The 23,521-nt window shown below is 36.8% G+C and overlaps 1 protein-coding gene across 5 annotated transcripts in view; it reads right to left on the bottom strand.

Moving 5' to 3' along the window:
- CHM (CHM Rab escort protein) overlaps positions 1-16,039 on the bottom strand; it is a gene marked incomplete at both ends in the record, with an annotated part of 181,278 nt that extends 165,239 nt beyond the window's left edge. For 4 of the 5 annotated variants that reach the window (XM_079727337.1, XM_079727334.1, XM_079727336.1 and 1 more), the window contains one exon: positions 15,985-16,033. In XM_079727337.1, the coding sequence (XP_079583463.1) occupies positions 15,985-16,033 (49 nt within the window). Of the gene's footprint in view, positions 1-15,984 lie in introns of all 5 variants that reach the window. The other variant, XM_079727338.1, reaches the window with a different exon arrangement.
- Between the last annotated feature and the right edge of the window lie 7,482 nt (positions 16,040-23,521).

Consider the following 23,521-nt stretch of genomic DNA (forward strand, 5'->3'; position numbering starts at 1 on the left):
ATAGAACTAGAAAATTTACTGCGACTTTTTATAAAGAATAACTTCTTTTTTTAGGAATAAAGTAGAATTACTGGCAAGGAAAAACTTGTGAGTATAAGAAGCTTTTAGAGAGCCACATCCTTTACTACTTAAACAACCCTATGTACAGACCTTCTGTACCATCGTAAACAAAGCATAAACAACATTAGGTACAGAACTGACTAGATTGAGCAATGCAAAGGTAAAACAACCCACTTATCTCATGTCACAGCTGCTCAAAAAAAGTGACATCACAAAATTAGACAGAAATTAAATTTCAACCCAGGTTTAAGTAGTTTTGTTCATTCTTATTAAATTATTAGTTAAAAGGTTTATATCTTATATTTACTTTTCAGTGGTTACCTTAAAAAGAAAAAAACTGCCAGTGAAGTAGCTTAGGGAAATTCCAAGAAGTATACATAAAAAGACTGTTTTTAAATTGACAATTATTGTAATTCACTTTGACCCACACGAAATATCAAACATACTAATAAATGTAGTAATTTAATATCTATGGACTTCTTCCTCATGGGAGGAAGTAGTTATTGTTATTAATATCTATGTAATTTTTAGAACTTTGGATAAATATACTATCCATTAAAATATTAACTCACAAAATTTATGTTAATTTTTAAAAATTCAATATAGTGTGAACTTTTAGGAATGTCTAACAAGAACAATGTTTCAATACTAGGAAAATTGGATTCTTGTTTTCAGGTTTATACTAAATAGCTGAAAAGTCACTTAACCTCTCTGGAATTCAGCTTCCTTATAAATATCCTTATAGATAAAATGAAGAGCTTGAAATAAGTGACCCATAAGGTTTGCTGCAAGTTCTCAAAGGTGATTGTTAGTGATAGATCAACAACTTGGACTCTGTTCTTGTTCAAATTACTTGAACTTAAAAATAAAAACAGGATAAGATGGTATTAGCAGCAAAGTTGCTGAATCTCCCCCTGAGACCCCCATGAAAACAGACAGTGCAACCAGGATACTGAAACCAAACTCCCAGGGACAACATCTACAACAAAGCTAGATGACAAAATATCGTGATGAACTCCAAAATACAAACCTTCAATAGCTATAAGACCAACGTGATACCAGAGACTGTGCAAGAGGAAATGAAGGGAAGACAAAGAAATTTGTGACAGCGCTGAGAGCCAGAGAGCCCCAAAACTGCTGTCAGGCACTCACTGGAAGCTTGCAAGGTCATTGTGAAAACAGCAGCAGAAAGTGGTAGGGGACTTCACAGGCTCCAACCTGTGGATGAGTGCAAAGGAACCCCTGGGAGTGCTAGAGTGGTGAGGGAGTGGGAATGGAGTTGGGCCCTATGAACTTAGGAAAATGAAAAACTGTCCTTCTAGATAAATCCCTGCACAGAGGAGTAACTCTTGGGAATATAATCCAAATTCAGCAGAACAGGGAAAATAGGTGCAAAGGGTAGAGAAGGCCCATACAAAACTGGGGGAGGGCGACACAGCTATCAGATCTCAGATCTCAGGCTATTTTTTGGATTACTTAGTGAAAATACAGGAGAGCTCTAGAGCAGTTAATTAGAAAAGCTATCCTGATCCACACTCCCTATTAAAAACACAAGGAAAACTTTTTTTCACTTAAAAATGAGCAAAACAAAAGGATCTTTGTTGAATCTCATTCAATGTACAGTAAAATATATATATACATAGAGAGAGAGAATAGAAGTGAAATAATAGCCTAACAGACAATGAAAGCATCCCAGAAAGACATGCTTGCAAATTAGATGAAAACTATAACCTAACTATGGTACTATAAGCTAAAAGAAATTAAGAAAATAATAGACGCTCTGAAAGAACATAAATCAGAATTAGAAAAACTTAAAAAGTGTGGTGATTAGATAATAGGAATATTTGAAAAAAGAATAAAATGACTCAAGAAGAAATGAAAGAAAAATCATTTCAGAAATAAAAACTAAGCTTTTTAAAAGGAGTACTAGAGCAAAGAAATACAATGGATAAATGCCTTAGGAAGAACTGAAAATGCAAACAAGGGCATAAAGCTACTGTAGTTATGTTTAAAAAGGAGAGCCCTTGTCCTTTGCATATATATTGAAATATTTACAGATGGAATGATATAATATATGGGATTTGCATTAAAATAATCCAAGATTGGATCACGAAATGAGAAGGTGGAGGGTACAGAAGAAAAGAGGCCATAAATTGATAACTGTTGAAACTGGGATATTGGTACATGGGGAATTATTTTATTCTATTTTTTTATGTTTGAAACTGGCCATAATAAAAAGTTTAAAAAATAAAATTTAATACCAAATTTACAGAGCTAATGAAAGGCTGGGTCTACCAAATAAAATAATCCCTTGGAAAGCAGAGATTTAGCATTTTGTTTTTTATCTAAACCGAGAAAACTATATCAACTCAAATCTCTTAATGAAAGTTTTATTAAGTAATGTAAATATTTGCCAAAGACCTATTCCATGCCAGGAAATAAAATAAGCAGATTCCACTACAATTTATTTTTACTTAATTTTCTTAATACTAATACTTCTGTTGTATCAATTTAAGTGACCAAAATGATCTTTTCACAGCAAAGGATATCCCAGTTGAGCTCTCTTCAAACTTAATAACAAATAACATTTAACTCGTGATGAGGAAAATAAGGTTTCTTTAACAATATTTAACTTGTAATGAGGAAAATAAAGTTTCTTTGTTCAGAACATATTTTACTTACGTGCCACAGAAGAATAATGGCCTTTACTGTATTATTTATAAAGCTATGAGACTAAAATAGATGATGAGACTGTGCTCATTCCAAGAATGTTACAAAATCACACAAATAATTTCCCTTCCTTATATGAAATCCTATAATGAAATCCATTTTTTAAAAAGTAGAGAAAAAAAATCCTTATGAGCCTTATAAACTAAATTTGAAAGGGCCTATGAATTTGTTACTATATACCATTCCTTAAGGTAAACACTTCAAATTAAGTTTTAAATGTAGTCTCATTATGTATCTAAGAGAAAACTGGCTACAGTATCATTGAGAAAATATTGAGGATAATTATCTTATCCTGCTTATTAAAAAGCTGAACAGTGATTACACTGAGTTTATTAAAATAAAACAAAGGATAAAATTTTATCTAATGGGGCTTCCTTGGTGGCACAGTGGTTGAGAGTCCGCCTGCCGATGCAGGGGACACGGGTTCGTGCCCCGGTCTGGGAAGATCCCACATGCCGTGGAGCAGCTGGGCCCATGAGCCATGGCCGCTGAGCCTGCACGTCCACAGCCTGTGCTCCACAACGGGAGAGGCCACAACAGTGAGAGGCCCGCGTACCGCAAAAAAAAAAAAAAAAAAAAAAAAAATTATCTAATGAAAATTACAATTTTATTGCATTAAGAATTTCTTAAATGCTGTAACAAGAGGGATAAACCAAAATCAATGTAAAAGGTTTATGAATCACTTGTCAGTGATTTTACACTTTAAAATGTATATTAAAAAATACTTAAAAATCAGCAGGACAGTTACTTTTCTTTTTCATTTCCTCTCTTACACTGTAAATATGATACAATGCTAAAGAAAATATTTTAATCAGCCATAACCCGACCCCTAACAAATTTTTCTTTTCGTTTTTCCTTTATTTTCTATTCTTTGTCCACAGGTACACATAAGGCAGTAGAGGATGGGGAAACTGAAAACAGGGGTTAAGTACTTTACCCAAAGTCATATACCCAGTAAATGGCAAAGTTAATACTGGAACCTATCTAGTCTGGCTTCAGGACATCTAAATCTCTTTGTCCATCCCCATCAAGCAAACTTAGAATTAATTCAGCTTCCCAAATGGCTTCAATCTTGGAAATAGGTACTCTAATTGGTAGATACCAGTAATACTAGAAAGGTATGTTCCCTTTTGTAAATTAAAAAATTGGCATTCAGGGGCAGCTATTAAATGTAGAAGGAATCAAAGACCTAGAAAAAAACAACATTTTGCAAGTCCTGATGAAAATACTTATTCATATAAGGACTACCTATTGATGTTAAAACAATGTTGTGAATAGCTGGTATCAAATTGAATGTTTGCATAGTGCAAAAAGCAATATACAGATTATTTTCAATACACAGGGGAGGGGCTTCCCTGTTGGCGCAGTGGTTGAGAGTCTGCCTGCCGATGCAGGGGACACGGGTTCGTGCCCCGGTCTGGGAAGATCCCACATGCCACGGATCGGCTGGGCCCGTGTGCCATGGCTGCTGAGCCTGCACATCCGGAGCCTGTGCTCCGCAACGGGAGAGGCCACAACAGTGAGAGGCCCGTGTACCACAAAAAAAAAAAAAAAAAAAAAATACATCCATACAATGGAGGCATCATATTGTCATCATCCTAATCCTGGGTCAACCTAAGCAACACTCATAGTGGATCAACCAGATATTTTGTCTTCTGGTATGATCCAACACGACATCCATATCACCAAAGATGTTCTAGCCAAAAACATTAACCTTGAGTCCAACAAGCCTTTAGATGTAACTTTCAGTTTACAGGAAAAAGACAGTCTAGAGGAACAAGGTAAATGATACTACAAGGAAGAAAGCAGCCAAACCTAAAACGTAAGGATCACTGGCCTAGTCTCTCTGTGACATCTCAGTCATCATTTAAAAAAACAAAAAAAAGACAAGCTAGAATAAAACAGACTTACAGGATATAACAACCAGAAGCAATGCATAATAATGAACTGGACACAAGTTTGTACATATCAGCTGTAAAGGGTATTTTGGGGTGGGAGAATGTAGAAAGTTAAACATGGTCTGTGTGCTACATGGGATAAAACAGTACTGGAATGGAAAGAAAGGTGAGAATTATTGACTGAAAAAGTTGCAGAACGACGTGTACCTAACGATCTTATTCTGTCGTGAATGTGTGTTTATGACATTATACATTTCCTGAGGGAGGCAGGGGCCTTGAAAAGCTGAAAACCAAAGGGCAAATAAATACAATTCTTTTGGTGAATATGCATAACTTACTGAAGTTGAAGATTTGCAAGCCTAGAATACTATATAATAGCTGTGTGTGTGGGGGGGGAGTATGCGGGGGAATTACAGCTATATGTATCTGTACAGACGAATCTCACAAGCATAACACTGACCAAGGAAAGCAAGTCACAGAAAGAATACATAGAGTAGAATTCCAAAAGTTAGACAAGGGTCAAAAACAGGAAAAATTAACAACATACGGTTTGGTGATATACACGTGATAAAAAAACACTTAAAAAAAAAAACAAGAGGACAATTAAAGCAGTTTACCATAATGGTTACAGCTGTGGGAAAGGAAGGGGAGATGGATGGTGGTGCACCCAGGGAGCTCCTATGGTACTGGTAATATTCTGGTAGTGTTCTGTTTCTTTAGGTGGGTCATACATACATGCCACTCACTTTGTTATTGTCCACTGAAAGAAAGAAATAAAAAATATGTATACATACACACACATATATTTCATTTGTATGTATGATATTTTGTAATAAAAAATATTCTAGGCCACACTGTAAAACTGCCTACTCCATCAGTCCACCAGAATCCTCTGAGACATCAGGGCTCTTCGATATACAACATTATTTCCAAGCTTTACTATGATAAGCAGCTTTAAAACAGATGTTGTCACCCTTGTAGCTTTTTACCTCTATTGAATGATTTTTCTCACAATAAATTCTCAGATCTGGAGTTACTGAGTCTAAGGGAATGAACATATTGACAATTCTTAGTATGAACTGTTACTCTGCCAAAATGTCCCAATTTATAATACCATCAGCATTTCAACTGAATACAGCTTCATCAACAATTAGTGATTACTCCTTTAATTTAATGTTTTTAATTATCAGGTTAGTTTGCATTTGACTATTAATCAGAAAAATATATTTTCCCTGCAGTTTGTTGACTATTTGTAATCTCTCTTGTCTGTTTACACTCTCTGCCCATTTACCTGTAGAGATCTTGACATTTTTCATACAAATTTGAAGGTATTATTTTTATGTAATTAGTCCTTTGTTATGAGTTGCAAATGCTTCTACTCTGTTTTCCTTTTTCTTTTAGTTTGCTATTTTTCAGAGTAGATGCTATAATTTTTTATATATTCAAATATTGCCTTGTGTTTCTTGAGATTTCAAAGAGGGAAAGTTATCATTTCTCTACAGATCAGATGACCCAGTCTATTCCCACTTTAAAGTTCCCACTACACTAAAAGAGACACCCAGATTACTGGCAGAAAGTCCAAAAACTGATCATATAATAAAAAAAATAAAGGAAGTATTTCAATTCAGTGGAGAAAGAATCAATCGATGGTGTTAGAATAACCAGCTAATGATTTAGAAGGAAAAAACCCTCATATTCTACAACAAAGTAAATTTCAGGTGAATTAAAATTTAAATGTAAAAAATAAAATATTAAAAAAGAAACTAAGCATCAATATTTACTTAATCTCGGAGGGGAAGGCTTTGTATGCATATCTCCAAAGGCAGTAACCATAAAAGAAAAAAACATTTGATAGATTTCACTACGTGAAAATTATAAAGTTTCATACATGAGAAACCACCATAAAAATAGAAGGCAAACTTACAAAATACATGACAAAGATTTAAAGTCTTTAGTATATAAAGAATTATTACATGTTGAAAAGAAAAAAATGGCACAATAGAAACATGGGTAAGGGCAATTTACAAAAGAAACATAATTGACCAATATACCTATTAAATAGTCAACCTCACTTGTGATTTGAAAATGTGAATGCAAACAAGGAAATATTTTTTTGGCTACGATGTTGACAGTAATTAAGAATAAGACATTCATAGACAATGTTGAAAGACTATGGAAAAATAAGCATTCTCATACTCAGCTGGTGAGATTAGACTGGCAAACTTTCCTTAAGGCAATTCATCAATACAAATCAAAAGCTTTACGTAACCACCCTCTAAAATTCAATTTAACAGTTACAGTTCTAGGTATTTATCCTAAGGAAATAATTAAATACGTACAAAAGATTTAGGCACACCATGTTCATCACAGCCTTATTTTATGAAAGTGAAAAACTGAAAACCTTAAATGTCCAACAAAAGTTGCTAATTTAAATAAATGACAGGACACTTATAGAAAATAATATTTACTAAGCATCTACTTAATATGACATTTAATAAACTTTTGGAAATGACATAATCATAAAGATGAAGAACAGATTAGGGGTTGCCAGAGTTTAGGGATGTAGGTAGGAGGGAGGTGTCAATGACTATAAAAAGGTATCATGAGAGAGTATGATGAAACTGTTTTGTACCTGGATGTGACACCAATCTTCACGTGATAAAACTGTACAGAACTAAACACACACAAGTACATGTAAAACTGGTGACATCTGAATAAGGTCACTGGGTAAGGTCAATTACCCGGTTATGCTACATGTAGTTATGCAAGATCTTACTTACCACTGGGAGAAGCTGGGTGAACATATACAGGATTTTCCTATATTATTTCTTACAACTGCATGTGAGTTGAATTATCTCCAAATGAAAAGTTTTTTAAAAAGACACTGAGGAAGAAGATTTGATTAACATGGAATGATGTTCATAACATACTGTGAAGCAAAAAACAGAATAGCATACACATGGGTCTGGAAGTATATTCGTAAAAGTGTTAGTTATTAATATTATTTGTTAATGACACAGCCCTTGGAGGGAAAAGATACATCTACTCTGTCAATTAAGATGCATCCATTGCACGTGCTGACAATTGTTGACAATTATAGGAACCAAAAGAAGAGTCAATTAAAAAAAGAAAAGCTTCATAAACAGAACAATGAGTCTCATACTTGATCTTGAAAATTCAATTTATAAGTGCTTAAAACTAAAAAAAAAAAATCTTAAAAAGACAAAATGGCAAACCCTCGCACATGCACAAATAGCCTATAGGTCTTTTTTTTTTTTTTTGCGGTACGTCGGCCTCTCACTGTTGTGGCCTCTCCCGTTGCGGAGCACAGGCTCCAGATGCACAGGCTCAGTGGCCATGGCTCATGGGCCCAGCTGCTCCGTGGCATGTGGGATCTTCCCGGACCGGGGCACGAACCCGTGTCCCCTGCATCGGCAGGCGGACTCTCAACCACTGCGCCACCAGGGAAGCCCCTATAGCTCATTTTTAACAATGGTTTTATTTCTGTGGGAAATTATGTATCTTGTAATCAATGAATAATTCCTAGGGAAACAGATTATCACTTGAAATATGACTGTATTTTCTGATCCCATTTCTAGCCATTACTTTAGTGGCTGATTCTGTTTTTTTCAGTTTTAAGGGATAAACACAACCAATTCATTCAGTTCACCTTCATCAAAAGGTTTGCAAGTTGACGACAGATGTCATGATGCTGTCAATAATGAGTTAACACCACAAGGCTTTGCTGACATCAGGATTTTAATGTCAACAATGGTAACTCCCCAAAATGAAGCAACTGTCAACTGCTAAGCTAGAACACAATAATCTAATCTTGAGAGTATAAGGTATTTTTTCCCATGGAAGAATCCAACCAGCTCAATCTAATACCTACCCAGAGCAACTCCAGTCTTAACAGTTTGACCTCAGTCAAACTTAACTAAGCCTTAGGTTCCACATTTGTAAAATGGAGATAACAATAAGCATCTAACACAGACAAGGTTACTGTGAGAATCAGATGAGATAATGCATTAAAGGGCTTAGCATTGGATTCAGCATAATAAATGCCAGAAATAATTTCATATATTTGTTTAACAGTGTGTTGTACATACTAAATTTAATTCTGTGTCCTCTGTTTGGCCTAGATAGCTCATGCCAAAGTAACATAGAAAACTAAGGATTAGAACACAACTCAGCATCTTCCTAATACGCCTGCTATCTGTATGTAAAACCTTCTTTCTCTGTACTTTAGCTTGTGCAAACTTTTCCATAATTATTTTAAATGCATATACAGAAAAGCAGTTTAACAGATACATAATCCAAAACAGTTCAAAGCAATACAAAATGACTAAAACTGCCATTAACCAAAAGCCATTGTAACTCAACATCAACACTAGACTGGACAAAAAAGATATGTATGAACACTACTCAGGAGAAAAAGCAGATGTTGGTACTTTTGTAAATGTGATATAAACCAAATCAGTCAAGCGGTATGACATTACCCACTTAAGCTCTTGGTAAAATCTAATATGAGATCAAACACTCATGTGAAGCACTACCCTGGCGAAAAGCTGCCCCTGGTCTCTTCACCTATTTTCAAACTATTTTTTAAATAGTCCCATTATGATAACATGATAGCTCTCATAATCACACTTGGAGAAATCAGTATCTGTGATAAATTATCATCTCTTTTTACACTGCCCTTTAATAAGATTATTAGAAAAGCAAAAAAGAATATATCAATCTTTCAAAGTATCCCTATTTTGTTGGTCACAACTAAATATCCCCAAAATGTTTCCAATCTCTCTAGCATATATACATAATATATACATGTGTATATATTGACACGTATGTGTATATATATGTAGTTTTGTAATATAAACTGGGAACTGATGATTTTTAGACTATTTTACTTTTTAAACCATTTACATACATAGCAGGCACAGCCTAACTTTTCAGTGGAAAGACTGTAGTGAAACTGCACAGATGATTTAGCATGAGTAACAGGTCAACTACATGGAATTATAATTGTTTCTGTGCATTGGGATTTTATGTGAAACATGAGAATGTGATGGTGAGCAGCCGTGTTTGATTTTAATTGCTGTATCTTGAGTTCTCCAAAACATCATGATACTGGAGAAAATGAGAAAATGACGTGAGGCATGGGGGATGAAAATGATGCTGCGGAGAGAACTCTGGTAACAGATGCGCCTCTCTCTGAGGGATTGGCTCAAACTTATGATTTACAGGGAAGTGTAAGCCTCTCCAGAGAGTCTTCTCCAGAGTTATATAACTCCCTTTACTTTTCTAGGTATTGAGAGCAGAAAAGGCATACTTTTCCATCAATAAATGCGTGAAGAATTGCAAAGCATTTTTCAGAACAGCAAAACCTGTAAGCTCTCTTTAGCTCCTTCAGCCTTCTTACACTGACAAGGAAGAGTTTCACATTATGCCTCAAACAAGACAAATCTGTTCAAAACAAATGACAAAAATGAAAGCTGGTGAACAAAACAGGGTAAAAGAAAAAAATGGAAAGAAAACCGTCAGTTAAGAAGTCTGATAGAAATAGTGGTAACAGACACACAAAGGTCTTTCCCACCAAACGGCCAATGGGAAGAGCAGGAAGATGACTCAGACACCTGAATCTTTCCACTGCTCTCCATGAAAACTATGAGCCTTTCCTTGGAAGCATTCATGTAACAGTAGTGGTGATAAAAGCACCTCAGTATGGCATTATGGGCTATAAAAATCAACTACGTTTTCTGAGCACTTACTAAGCATTTTACAGAATTATTCCATTGAATCCTCAACACAGCTCTGTGAGATTTATTCTTTTAGAGATGAGAAAATTGAAACTTAGACATTAAGGAACATGCGTGAGGTGGCACAAGAGGCATAGCTGACTCAAACACAGTCTGTCCCATTTCAGAGCCACCTTGTCAATCACTACACTATGCTCTCAAATGAGATACATACATGTCAAGGTAAATAAAACATATGGATGGTATAGCATTTGTAAAACCAAATGACTTTTGAAATATTACTTTCATTCCTACTCACTATGTTATTCAGTTAATATTCTCTAAACTTTAAAACTTTTTGCCTCTAGCCACCCCCAAAATATATGTGAATATATGTATGTGTGTGTGCTTCACACAGTGATACACACATGAAATATATGTTTCATGAAACTATACTCATCCTGGGACTTCCCTGGTGGTCCAGTGGTAAAGAATCCACGTTCCAACGCAGGGGATGTGGGTTCAATCCCTGGTCGGGGAACTAAGTGGGCAACTAAGCCCGCACAGTGCAACTACTGAGCCTGCGCACCTCAACTAGAGAGAGAAAACCTGCACGCCACAACTAGAGAGAAGCCCACGCACCACAGCAAAGAGCACGCATGCCACAACAAAGATCCTACGTGCCACAACTAAGACCCAACACAGCCAAAAATAAATAAATATTTTTTAAAATGTTGCATACATGTAATATATTCTAATACGTATTCTATTCTACTTCTGTTTTTTTTTTAATGCTGGAATTGATTTCATGACCCACAAATACGTGGCATCTTGCAATTTAAAAAAAAACAGCTCTGCTCTAGACTACAGGTTCATGGATTTTTGGAAATACAGGAAGAGAAAGTATGGACATCCTCTGATATTAGAACCACACACAGGCATCCTGGGAGAGGATTAAATAAGATACATATATGAGAAATCACTTGGCAGAGAGTCTGGCATAAACAGGTATTTAGTAAAAATCAGTTTCCATGATACCTCCTACAACATTACTATCCCCCAATGTTTAGAGAAGTGAAGTTACTCCACCACCATCATAAGCATTATAGTCAATGAGCTGCTGGCCAAAGTTAACCACCTTAAAGTTTCAATGCTCAACTAACATCAAGAAATGGAGCTGTGCTACCTACATGACCTTTCCTGATGAAAGCAGCTTATCATTTCCAAGAAAATGTTTTTTTATGAACCACTTTGATAGAAAAATTTCTGAAGTATATCAAACACTGACTTGACTTCTTAAGAGGACTATACAGAATTGTCTTTTCTCAAGGACCCAGGGTCATAATTATGCACACACAATGGTAAATTTTAGAGCTGGTAGATGCCTACCTTAGAGGTCACCTAATTTAAGTCTCTCACTTTACAGATGAACAAATTGATGTCCCAAGATGTTATGCAATTTGCCCAAAGTTACCCAGTAGGAAGGTTAAGTGATTCCCATTATGCCATGCTGCCACATCGATTTTGGATTATGCCGAGCATGATCTAGCAAGGTAGTCAGGATTTAGGAGCAATACCCCTTGTAATTTTCCCCATGTTTGTTATTTTTGTTATCTCACTTCTTTCCCCATACTCTTTAGCAATAAAACTCTTAAATCAAAATAGGATCTATGTGTTTATGCTCTGCAGAAAAAATGTTAAGCTAGCCTACTCCACAGGCCATTTAGGGTAAGAATTCCAAAATATAATATGTGTGGTGTACTTTAGTAAGGAAAGGGATGCAGCATGAATCTCTACGTGGCCTTCAGAAAGCAAGAAGGATGCAATAAAAAGGCCACATTGGCTTAGAACAGCTCTGAGCATGTGACAGTCAGGAACCCCAAACAGCTCCTCAGAATAGGCAACACAGTAAATGTCACAAGGGCAGGGATTAGGCTCTCAGTAAGTGTGGGTTGAATATCCTAAAAAATGTGTAGTCTGTCACTACACTAAATGGTGCCAGGTCATTGTGCTGTCCGATGTAGGTTTGCATTTTAGGTATTTGTCTCTCCCCTTTCCCATAGGGATATGAACTGTCACTTACGTCTAATGACACCTCTGAAACACGGCTTTTGCAGAAGTTGATAACGTTTCCTATATCTTCTTATAAGATGCTTCTAATACACTCTGAGCATGCTAGAATTTTCTAAAATAAGAATGAATATGCTCTAAATAAGAGAATGAGGGATTCCTCTATGTAAGAAGCATGCTGATATTATCCCATAACTCTCGTAACTTCCATCTTGTCTGCCCTTCTGTTGAGTGGATGGCTCTGCTGCGGGTTACAGATTACACAGATTGCCAGATAAGTCACCTGCAGTGAGGTATTATGCTACTGGGACTATTTTTAACCTGCAACTGATGATACTTCTCTGTAACCCGCAAAATTATCACTCAAATGTCTTTTTAAATGGCAAAATGCCTTAAAAATGACAACCGTGGGCCTCCCTGGTGGCGCAGTGGTTGAGAGTCCGCCTGCCAATGCAGGGGACACGGGCTCGTGCCCCAGTCCGGGAGGATCCCACATGCCGCGGAGCGGCTGGGCCCATGAGCCATGGCCACTGAGTCTGTGCATTTGGAGCCTGTGCTCCGCAATGGGAGAGGCCACAACAGTGAGAGGCCCACGTACAGCAAAAAAAAAAAAAAAAAAAAAAAAAAAAAATGACAACCGTGCACCCAAACTGAAGGCCATTTTCTAGACACTTATTACTATATCCATTTTAAAAAATAATTGTCATGATTTTTTCATTAATTTTTTTTTATTTTATATTGAACTCACTATATCCATTTTTGTCCTCTCCCTTGAGACTCCATTTGGCACTCCTTCCTTATTCCATTTTCTTCTATATTTTCCATGGTTCAAGTACTTTATCTTATTCTTCTGCCTTTGGGTGTTCAAGTGATATTTCCTGTATTTTGTAATCAGGAGGAAATGGGCTTAACTAAGAAAATACATACAAAACTTTATTTTCCCATAATCTCTTCAAAACATGATCTTAAGGAAAACGTTGTGTTATGAAGAATGAAAAGAAATACAAATTAATCAAGGTCAAAGGGGTTTAAAATATTATCCACAGATTATTTTACTTGATAAAGCAATTGTCTCTTGATGACCTTTAACTAGAATTAATCTGCTAAAAGAAAAACTGCATCTCATAACCTATTTCTTCATGTTTCTGATACATGCATGATTAATTCTGCTTTTGTTATTAAAACTGAATCTTTGAAACACTGATTTTTCTATGATTTACTCAAGCTAGTACATCTAGTAAGGCAAACACATCTTAAAGACCACTTTCAGCAAACTATTTCAGAACAGAAATATTCCAAACACATTAAAAATCATTTTTATTCAGTAATGATTGGAATTATTGGATTCATTTATTTGGGAAATGGCTTTTATCCAATTTTTCCACTTTGACTTACCTAAAAACAAAGCTTCATATCATAAATTTAAACAATGTTCTTGAAAAGTAAAATTGTGTTCACTAAGTGATATGAAAAACTTCTAACTCAAATAAGTTCTTCCCATACTTTGAGAAATAACATTACCCTCACGGAAGTAAGTCTAAAATGAATCTTTTTCCAAATACACCAGATACCCCTGATGCAATTTTCTGGATCACTCACAGAATCTTCCTACCTCTATCATAACGGACTCTAACAGGATGGATGTAATCCATATTATGAACTGAACTAGAAGGCAAAATATGTCTTATATAAGAATTAACAGCACTTAATGATAAGAATTAGCACTCTTATCAATTAAAATTTGAATCAAGATAAGAAAAAGTATCTTAATGATTCAAAGTAATTTTTAAAACACCCTAAGTGCCAAGGTAAAACAACAACAACAGAAAAGGCAGTAACATAGGACCCAAGTATGGTATAACAACTATTCTAAACTGGATATTGTTCTAAGTTTTAGGATAGACTGGAGAGAATAAATAGCGTCTGCTGACTCCTTCCAGTTCTCATCCAACATCTGTTCATAGCAGCTACAGCAAGGTTATCTGTAGCCATGCAGTTTTCAGCTTGAGAATAAACATGTCCGTGCTGTTTTGAAAACAATTACCCAGGTACAACTAGAATAAGATAATTTTTGGTTAGACAACACTGGAAAGGTTATCTAGTTTACCCTCCCTATGTTCAAAAACAAGGAAACTGAGGCTCAGAGAGATTAAGTTCCTAGCCCTAGCAACTCACACAGTTAGTTAATGGCCAAGCAAGGTCTAGAACCAAGTTTTCCCAATTATTTCTATTAATATGGGTTAATTCTGAGGGTCAGAACCACTGATTCTCCTTCTGGTATGGAATTGACCTTTGGAAATTTACCGGCTGTGTGATCTTGAGCAAATTGCAACCTTTCTAAGCTCTTTTGCCTCCTCTGTATAGGGTAAAGAATACGTACTCTAACAAGGTTGTTGTGAGGGTTATATACGGCTTGTAAAGTGCTTAGCACGTCGATTGGCAAATAATAAGCATTCGAAAATAAGCAGTTATTATTTTTACTCCCAACCTGGAAACATGGCTGCTCCTACTGTTTAAGAAGACAATGAACTGAATTCATCAACACAATGGACAGAGTCTCAACCACCGGGGTTCCCCAGCCTACCACGTTCTGTAGACAGGAGAAAACCCCACCCAACAAACTATTTCACCCCATCTAAAATCCACCCTTTACACTGTTAAGAAAAACAAAATACCAACTGCTGCCAAATGTTTTCTGCCACGTGTTGTACGTGTAATTTGTCGACTAGAAATTGCAGGGGGAGTTCTGGCACCACCCAAAACATGAAGAATAAATGATGGGAAAACAAGGGGAAGATAAGATCACACACCTGAACTGGACTCACAGACTCTTGTTCTCAGCTCATTTAGCTGTGGGTAGATAGGTGGGTGGTATAAAGCAAAATGATTTCTTTCAGCACCATAAAGCAGGAATAATGGCCACCACAACAAATTACAGCCCCCTAGGCTTCTCAGCAAAACATAAAAGAATCCGTTTCATCGTCTTAGTAAATTAAAATGTACACGGGCAACAACTGAGTAACAAAATGTATCCGAGCTGCACTGCACCCTAGGATTATATAAATATATGAAAAATTCCTATGAAATGGCGAGACAAAGTGATGGGGTATATCACCTTGAAATTAACAAGGAGGAAATCATGTCATGCCAAAGGTGTCTCCATTGACAAAATCCCCACCCTCCGTTCTCATGACACTGCAAACCCACCTCCCTCTAAGGAAATTACAGGAATCACCCGCAGCAACCAACCTCAGCAATCGACATCGACCAGATCGACCCCCACTCAAATGGCGCTAAGCACCGCGGGTCCAAGCCCCTCCCTGCAGCTGCCAAGTCCCGCGCTGGCTCCAGACTACTTCGCTTCCTTTCCGTCCTCCCTCTCACGCTCGACCCCCAACATTTCTCGGCGACCCTCGCCACTGACAGAGAAGGTAGGAACGGGAAAGACTTCCTACACTTTGTCCAGGGAGTACCAGAGCCACACATACCCGTCCCTATTACGACCACATCAAACTCCGAAGGTAGATTATCCGCCATCTTGACAGGAAACGTGTCATGTGACTATTGCTTGTGGAAAAGAGATCAAGTTAAGCATTGCCGTTGTAGAAGGCGGAAGGGAAAACACTGCATTCTGGGTATTGTAGTTCCTGGGTGGCGGGTCCAGATAGGCGGCTACAGCATTGTATTTGAAATGTTTTACGCGAATGTTAAAAGCTCGATTCATTTTCCAGGCTGAGTGCAGTAGTGCATTTAGCCTGGAGTTTGGGGGTAGAAAAGAGTTGTAGATTTTTACTCTGACGGCCAGGATGAATGTGGGAAGACCTGGGAACCCCTTGACAATGATGAAGCAAGAATTGTTAGGAAACAAGGAGGGCGGAGTGAAATTGAAAGGGGATTGCTTTGTGAAGAAAGGAAATTTTCATTCCAGTCTGGAAACTGTTTGTTTCCCCCAGCATGTCTGTATTTTCGTTTCGGCCTGCGAGGCATAATTTTCACACCAATACCTTCAAACTCTATCCCTTATCTTTTTTTGTCTCTGTCTCCCCAGTGAAAACCCACGAAAAATCTCGCCCTAGCTTCGCCAGAATGGAACCGTCACTGCATCTGTATTTGCTCTAGTTAGTCCGATCAGCCACCTTGGCCACATACATATGCAAAATTAGTCTTGCTTTACAGGAGGGAAAAAAGTTATGAAAACATAGTAGTTGCTTGATAGGCGTTTATTGATTCTGAATCTGGTTTTATATATGTATACAAGGAGTTCATACAAGATTTTCCCAATAAGGTACCGCAGAAATGATCAAGGTAAAGTGGCCTTTATATTCAAGTGATTGTATTTGTTGAAGAGGATTTAGACTGCCTGTGCCAAGCAGCTAATATAGCTCTGATAAGTATTTTCAAGGTCTACCTCCTCCCACCCGTAACCCCAGCCCCGTTATTTAAAATGCTTTGCTGTCTGACAATTCCAAACTAAAAAAGAGGTAGAGAATGCATGGGAGTGAGGGAGGGTAATTTTTGGATCCCAGAAATTCATTGTGTAGTTGTTTTACCATTGGTTCAAGATAATTCAGAGAGTGTAGTGGTGGACCTTCCCTTACACCACCTGACTGACCTCTGAGCTGTTTGTGGTTCCCCAGTCACACTGTTGTTCCTTCATCGTGGAATGATCTTCCCGTTCTCTAGCTAACAATTATCCCCAAGGCTCAGAGTCATTTCCACCACCTCCTCTTACATTTCCTCCCTATACTGGGTTATATTTCCCTACATTGTGCTACCTCTCTGTCATAACCTCCCATATTGCACTGAAAATTATTTCCATTTATGTTGGTTCCTATACTGGACACATATCCCCCAAAATACATACCCAGATATACAATACCCTAAATTATAAGCCCCTATATGACAAGGATTGTGCCTTACTTATCTTTTTACCTCCTGCATCTAACATAAGCCTGGTGTATAGTAGGAATTCAGTAAGTGTTCGCTGAACTAAGCTTGGCTTTGATTCCCCTAATAGATGGTAAGTACTATAGATTCAGAAATTTCCTAACAAATATAATCACACTGTGAAGATACAACTCATTAACTCATTTAATTTTCCTTAAATACTCATTGAGTACCTACTATGTGCAAGGCACTGATTTAGATGCTGGGATTACAGCAAAGAAAAAACAGACAAAAACCCCTGTCTTCATGAAGTTTACATCTAGTGAAGTAAAACAAAATAAACAAGTAATTGCACTGTAGTGCTAATTTTCCACTATGTTTTTCCCCAAATTTAAAATCCTTTTCTTCCCCCTGAGGATAGAGAGCACAACCCTCAGAAAGATAAAAGTGACAGCCTATACTTAGCTTCCCTTTCTTTAAAGTTATCACACCCTCTCTGGGCATAGAAAAGATTATTATATTCGAAAAATATAAAGCATCTGCATGGAGAAAATGCTCAAAATACCTTTTCCTCCCAATGTATTTTTGTTAATTTTTTACAAGGCAAAAATGAATGTGGGAGTTGACAACATCAATAAAATAGCATAAAACAAAGCAGCTTAATTGCTGTCTATTCTATTATTCTAAGGACATCTATTTTTGAGAACTGAAATATTTTATTTGGATAAATCACAATACAATGAGATGATGGATACCTACAATTTGACTACCCTGTTAAATCACTGTGACACTGATTTTTTACTTAATGTTTTCTTGAATTGAAAAATCACAATTCCCTGGACATTTACCTTGTATTCAAAAGTTTATTCAAGTGTGGTATCTGATGTATCATATTTTTACAAACCAGTAATTTAATGGTCTCCTCCTATGCCTTTTCTTTGAATTCCAAATCCATATATCCAACCCCTTACTCAGTATCCTTTCTGAACATGTCCAATACTGAATTCCTGAATACTTCATCTCCACTCCCAAACCTCTTCGTCCAGTGTTCCCTAGCTTAGAAATGGTACCACCTTCCCAACAGTTACTCAAGTCAAAAACTTAAGGATCATCCTTGATATAGTACTCTCTTTCACACTTAAACCAATCCATCAGCAACTCTTGCCAGATTTATCTCAAAGATATATTGTAAATATATCCACCTCTAAATCTGTTCTGCCCCCATAATCTCTTCCTAAACTGCAATAGATCCCAGCTGGACACCTCATTCATGCTTGCTTCTCCCCAGTCCATACCCCACGCTGTCGGTAAACCTTTAAAAATTCAAATCTGATCATGTTCTCCTTTACCTAAAACGTTCATGATTGCCTATTGCTCTTAAAATCTACTCCAAGATTTTCAACGTGTTGTAAAAGGCCCTGCTGAACTCAACAGTCTCATCTCATACCTCTCAATTTTCTCTAAGCTCCAGCCGTATTGGCTCTCCTTCCTTTCCTCTGATATCCCATACTCCTTCCTACTTCAGGACCTTCCCACATGCTCTTCCATGTGCCTGAGGTGAACTTTGATCCTGCTTCCCCCTTTCTTCTAGCTTAATCCTCATTTTGCGGTTCATTCGAAACAACACATAATCTGGCAAGTGCCTCGGTCTATCTTAGGATCTCACCATATACTCCTCCTCTGTTGAACTTTTCATGATGGGAAATATCAAGTTCCTTATGCAATTACGTGTTTCATATCTGCCATCCTCTTAGAAGGTAAGTTCCACAAAGTCAAGGACTGTTCCTATATTGTTCATTATTATATTCCCAGTACATCATTCAGTGCGTGGCAAAAAATAGACACTCAAAAATATTCGACTTATGAGTATATATCCAAAGCAAATAAAAACACTATCTTGAAGAGATATCCATATTCACTGCAGCATTATTCACAGTAGCTAAGATATGGAAACAACGTAAGTGTTCATCAATGGATGAATGAAGAAAATGTGACATATATATGTATACTAGATATAAATATTATTTAGCCTTAAAACAGAAGGAAATCACACAGATGAACCTGGAGAACATTATGCTAAGTGAAATAAGCCAGAAACAGAAAGACAAATGTCACATGATCTCACTTATAAGTGGAATTGTAAAACAAATTTTTAAGTCAAACTCATAGTAGCAAAGAGTAGAATGATGGTTACCAGAGGCTAGGGGTAGGAAAAAAGGGGAGCTATTGATCAAAGGGTACAAAATTTTAGTTATAAGATGAATAAGTTCTGGAAACATAATGTACAGCATGGTGGCTATAGTCAATAATAATGTATTATATACATGAATTTAGCTATGATTGTAGATCTCAAGTGTTCTCACCACACACAGACACACAAAAGGTAACTATGGGAGGTAATGAATATGTTAATTACTTATGGTAAGCATTTCACACTGTATACATATATCAAAACATCACGTTCTATACTTGTATACCTTAAATATATGGAATTTTTGTCAAAAAATAAATTTCAATCTACTTAGTGAATGGATGAATAATACGGTGTAGGAATTCTTCAGGAAACAACACAAGAGTACAATTTTTTTTTTAGTTTCTGCTTTATAACAAAGTGAATCAGTCATACATATACATCTGTTCCCATATCCCTTCCCTCTTGCGTCTCCCTCCCTCCCACCCTCCCTATCCCACCCCTCCAGGCGGTCACAAAGCACCAAGCTGATCTCCCTGTGCTATGCGGCTGCTTCCCACTATCTATCTACCTTACGTTTGGTAGTGTATATATGTCCATGCCTCTCTCTCTCTTTGTCACAGCTTACCCTTCCCCCTCCCCATATCCACAAGTCCATTCTCAAGTAGGTCTATGTCTTTATTCCTGTTTTACCCCTAGGTTCTTCATGACATTTTTTTTCTTAAATTCCATATATATGTGTTAGCATATGGTATCTGTCTTTCTCTTTCTGACTTACGTCACTCTGTATGACAGACCCTAGGTCTATCCACCTCATTACAAATAGCTCAGTTTCGTTTCTTTTTATGGCTGGGTAATGTTCCATTGTATATATGTGCCACATCTTCTTTTTCCATTCATCCAATGATGGACACTTAGGTTGTTTCCATCTCCAGGCTATTGTGATTACAGCTGCAATGAACATTTTGGTACATGTCTCTTTTTGAATTATGGTTTTCTCAGGGTATATGCCTAGTGGTGGGATTGCTGGGTCATATGGTAGTTCAATTTGTAGTTTTTTAAGGAAGCTCCACACTGTTCTCCGTAGAGGCTGTACCAATTCACATTCCCACCAGCAGTGCAAGAGTGTTCCCTTTTCTCCACACCCTCTCCAGCATTTATTGTTTCTAGATTTTTTGATGATGGCCATTCTGACTGGTGTGAGATGATATTTCACTGTTGTTTTGATTTGCATTTCTCGAATGATTAATGATGTTGAGCGTTCTTTCATGTGTTTGTTGGCAGTCTGTATATCTTCTTTGGAGAAATGTCTATTTAGGTCTTCTGCCCATTTTTGGATTGGGTTGTTTGTTTTTTTGCTATTGAGCAGCATGAGCTGCTTATAAATTTTGGAGATTGATTTTGTCAGTTGCCTCATTTGCAAATATTTTCCCCCCCTTCTGAGGGTTGTCTTTTTGGCTTGTTTATGGTTTCCTTTGCTGTTCAAAAGCTTTGAAGTTTCATTAGGTCCCATTTGTTTATTTTTGTTTTTATTTCCATTTCTCTAGGACGTGGGTCAAGAAGGATCTTGCTGTGATTTATGACATACAGTGTTCTGCCTCTTTTCCTCTAAGAGTTTGATAGTTCCTGGCCTTACATTTAGGTCTTTAATGCATTTTGAGCTTATTTTTGTGTATGGTGTTAGGAAATGATCTAATCTCATACTTTTACATGTCCCTGTCCAATTTTCCCAACACCACTTATTGAAGAGGCTGTCCTTTCTCCAATGTACATTCCTGCCTCCTTTATCAAAGATAAGTTGACCATATGGGCGTGGGTTTATCTCTGGGCTTTCTATCCTGTTCTGTTGATCTATCTTTCTGTTTTTGTGCCAGTACTACACTGTCTTGATTACTGTAGCTTTCCAGTATAGTCTGAAGTCAGGGAGCCTGATTCCTCCAGCTCCGTTTTTTGTTCTCAAGATTGCTTTGGCTATTCGGGGTCTTTTGTTTTTCCAAAAATATTTTGAAATTTTTTGTTCTAGTTCTGTGACAAATGCCAGTGGTAGTTTGATAGGGATTGCATTGAATCTGTAGATTGCTTTGGGTAGTAGAGTCATTTTCACAATATTGATTCTTCCAATCTAGGAACATGGTATATCTCTCCATCTATTTGTATCATCTTTAATTTCTTTCATCAGTGTCTTATAATTTTCTGCATACAGGTCTTTTGTCTCTTAGGTAGGCTTATCCCTAGATATTTTATTCTTTTTGTTGCAGTGGTAAATGGGAGTGGTTTTTTTTTCACTTTTAGATTTTTCATCATTAGTGTACAGGAATGCCAGAGATTTCTGTGCATTAATTTTGTATCCTGCTACTTTACCAAATTCATTGATTAATTCTAGTAGTTTTCTGGTAGTGTCTTTAGGATTCTCTATGTGTAGTATCCTGTCATCTGCAAACAGTGACAGCTTTACTTCTTCTTTTCCAATTTGGATTCCTTTTATTTCCTTTTCTTCTCTGATTGCTATGGCTAAAACTTCCAAAACTATGTTGAATGAGAGTGGTTAGAGTCGGCAGCCTTGTCTTGTTCCTGATCTTAGTGGAAATGGTTTCAGTTTTTCACCATTGAGGATGATGTTGGCTGTGGGTTTGTCATATATGGCCTTTATTATGTTGAGGAAAGTTCCCTCTATGCCTACTTTCTGCAGGGTTTTTATCATAAATCGGTGTTGAATTTTGTCAAAAGCTTTCTCTGCATCTATTGAGATCATCATACGGTATTTCTCCTTCAATTTCTTAATATGGTGTATCACGTTGATTGATTTGCGTATATTGAAGAATCCTTGCATTCCTGGAATAAACCTCACTTGACCATGGTGTATGATCCTTTTAATGTGCTGTTGGATTCTGTTTGCTAGTATTTTGTTGAGGATTTTTGCATCTATGTTCATTCAGTGATATTGGCCTGTAGTTTTCTTTCTTTGTGACATCCTTGCCTGGTTTTGGTATCAAGGTGATGGTGGCCTTGTAGAATGAGGTTGGGAGTGTTCCTCCCTCTGTTATATTTTGGAACAGTTTGAGAAGGATAGGTGTTAGCTCTTCTCTAAATGTTTGATACAATTCGCATGTGAAGCCATCTGGTCCTGGGCTTTTGTTTTTTGGAAGATTTTTAATCACAGTTTCAATTTCAGTGCTTGTGATTGGTCTGTTCACATTTTCTATTTCTTCCTGATTCAGTCATGGCAGGTTGTACATTTCTAAGAATTTGTCCATTTCTTCCAGGTTGTCCATTTTATTGGCATAGAGTTGCTTGTAGTAATCTCTCATAATCTTTTGTATTTCTGCAGTGTCAGTTGTTACTTCTCCTTTTTCATTTCTAATTCTATTGATTTGAGTCTTCTCCCTTTTTTTCTTGATGAGTCTGGCTAATGGTTTATCAATTTTGTTTATCTTCTCAAAGAACCAGCTTTTAGTTTTATTGATCTTTGCTATCGTTTCCTTCATTTCTTTTTCATTTATTGCTGCTCTGATCCTTATGATTTCATTCCTTCTGCTAACTTTGGGGTTTTTTGTTCTTCTTTCTCTAATTGCTTTAGGTGCAGGGTCAGGTTGTTTACTCGAGATGTTTCCTGTTTCTTATGGTGGGATTGTATTGCTATAAACTTCCCCCTTAGAACTGCTTTTGCTCCGTCCCATAGGTTTGGGGTCATCGTGTCTCCATTGCCATTTGTCTCTAGGTATTTTTTTTAATTCCTCTTTGATTTCTTCAGTGATCACTTCGTTATTAAGTAGTGTATTGTTTAGCCTCCATGTGTTTGTATTTTTACAGATCCTTTCCTGTAATTGATGTCTAGTCTCATAGCATTGTGGTCAGAAAAGATACTTGATACAATTTCAGTTTTCTTAAATTTACCAAGGCTTGATTTGTGACCCAAGATATGATCTATCCTGGAGAATGTTCCATGA

This window comes from Hyperoodon ampullatus, assembly GCF_949752795.1.
Source record: "Hyperoodon ampullatus genome assembly, chromosome: X".
Lineage (NCBI taxonomy): Eukaryota > Metazoa > Chordata > Mammalia > Artiodactyla > Ziphiidae > Hyperoodon > Hyperoodon ampullatus.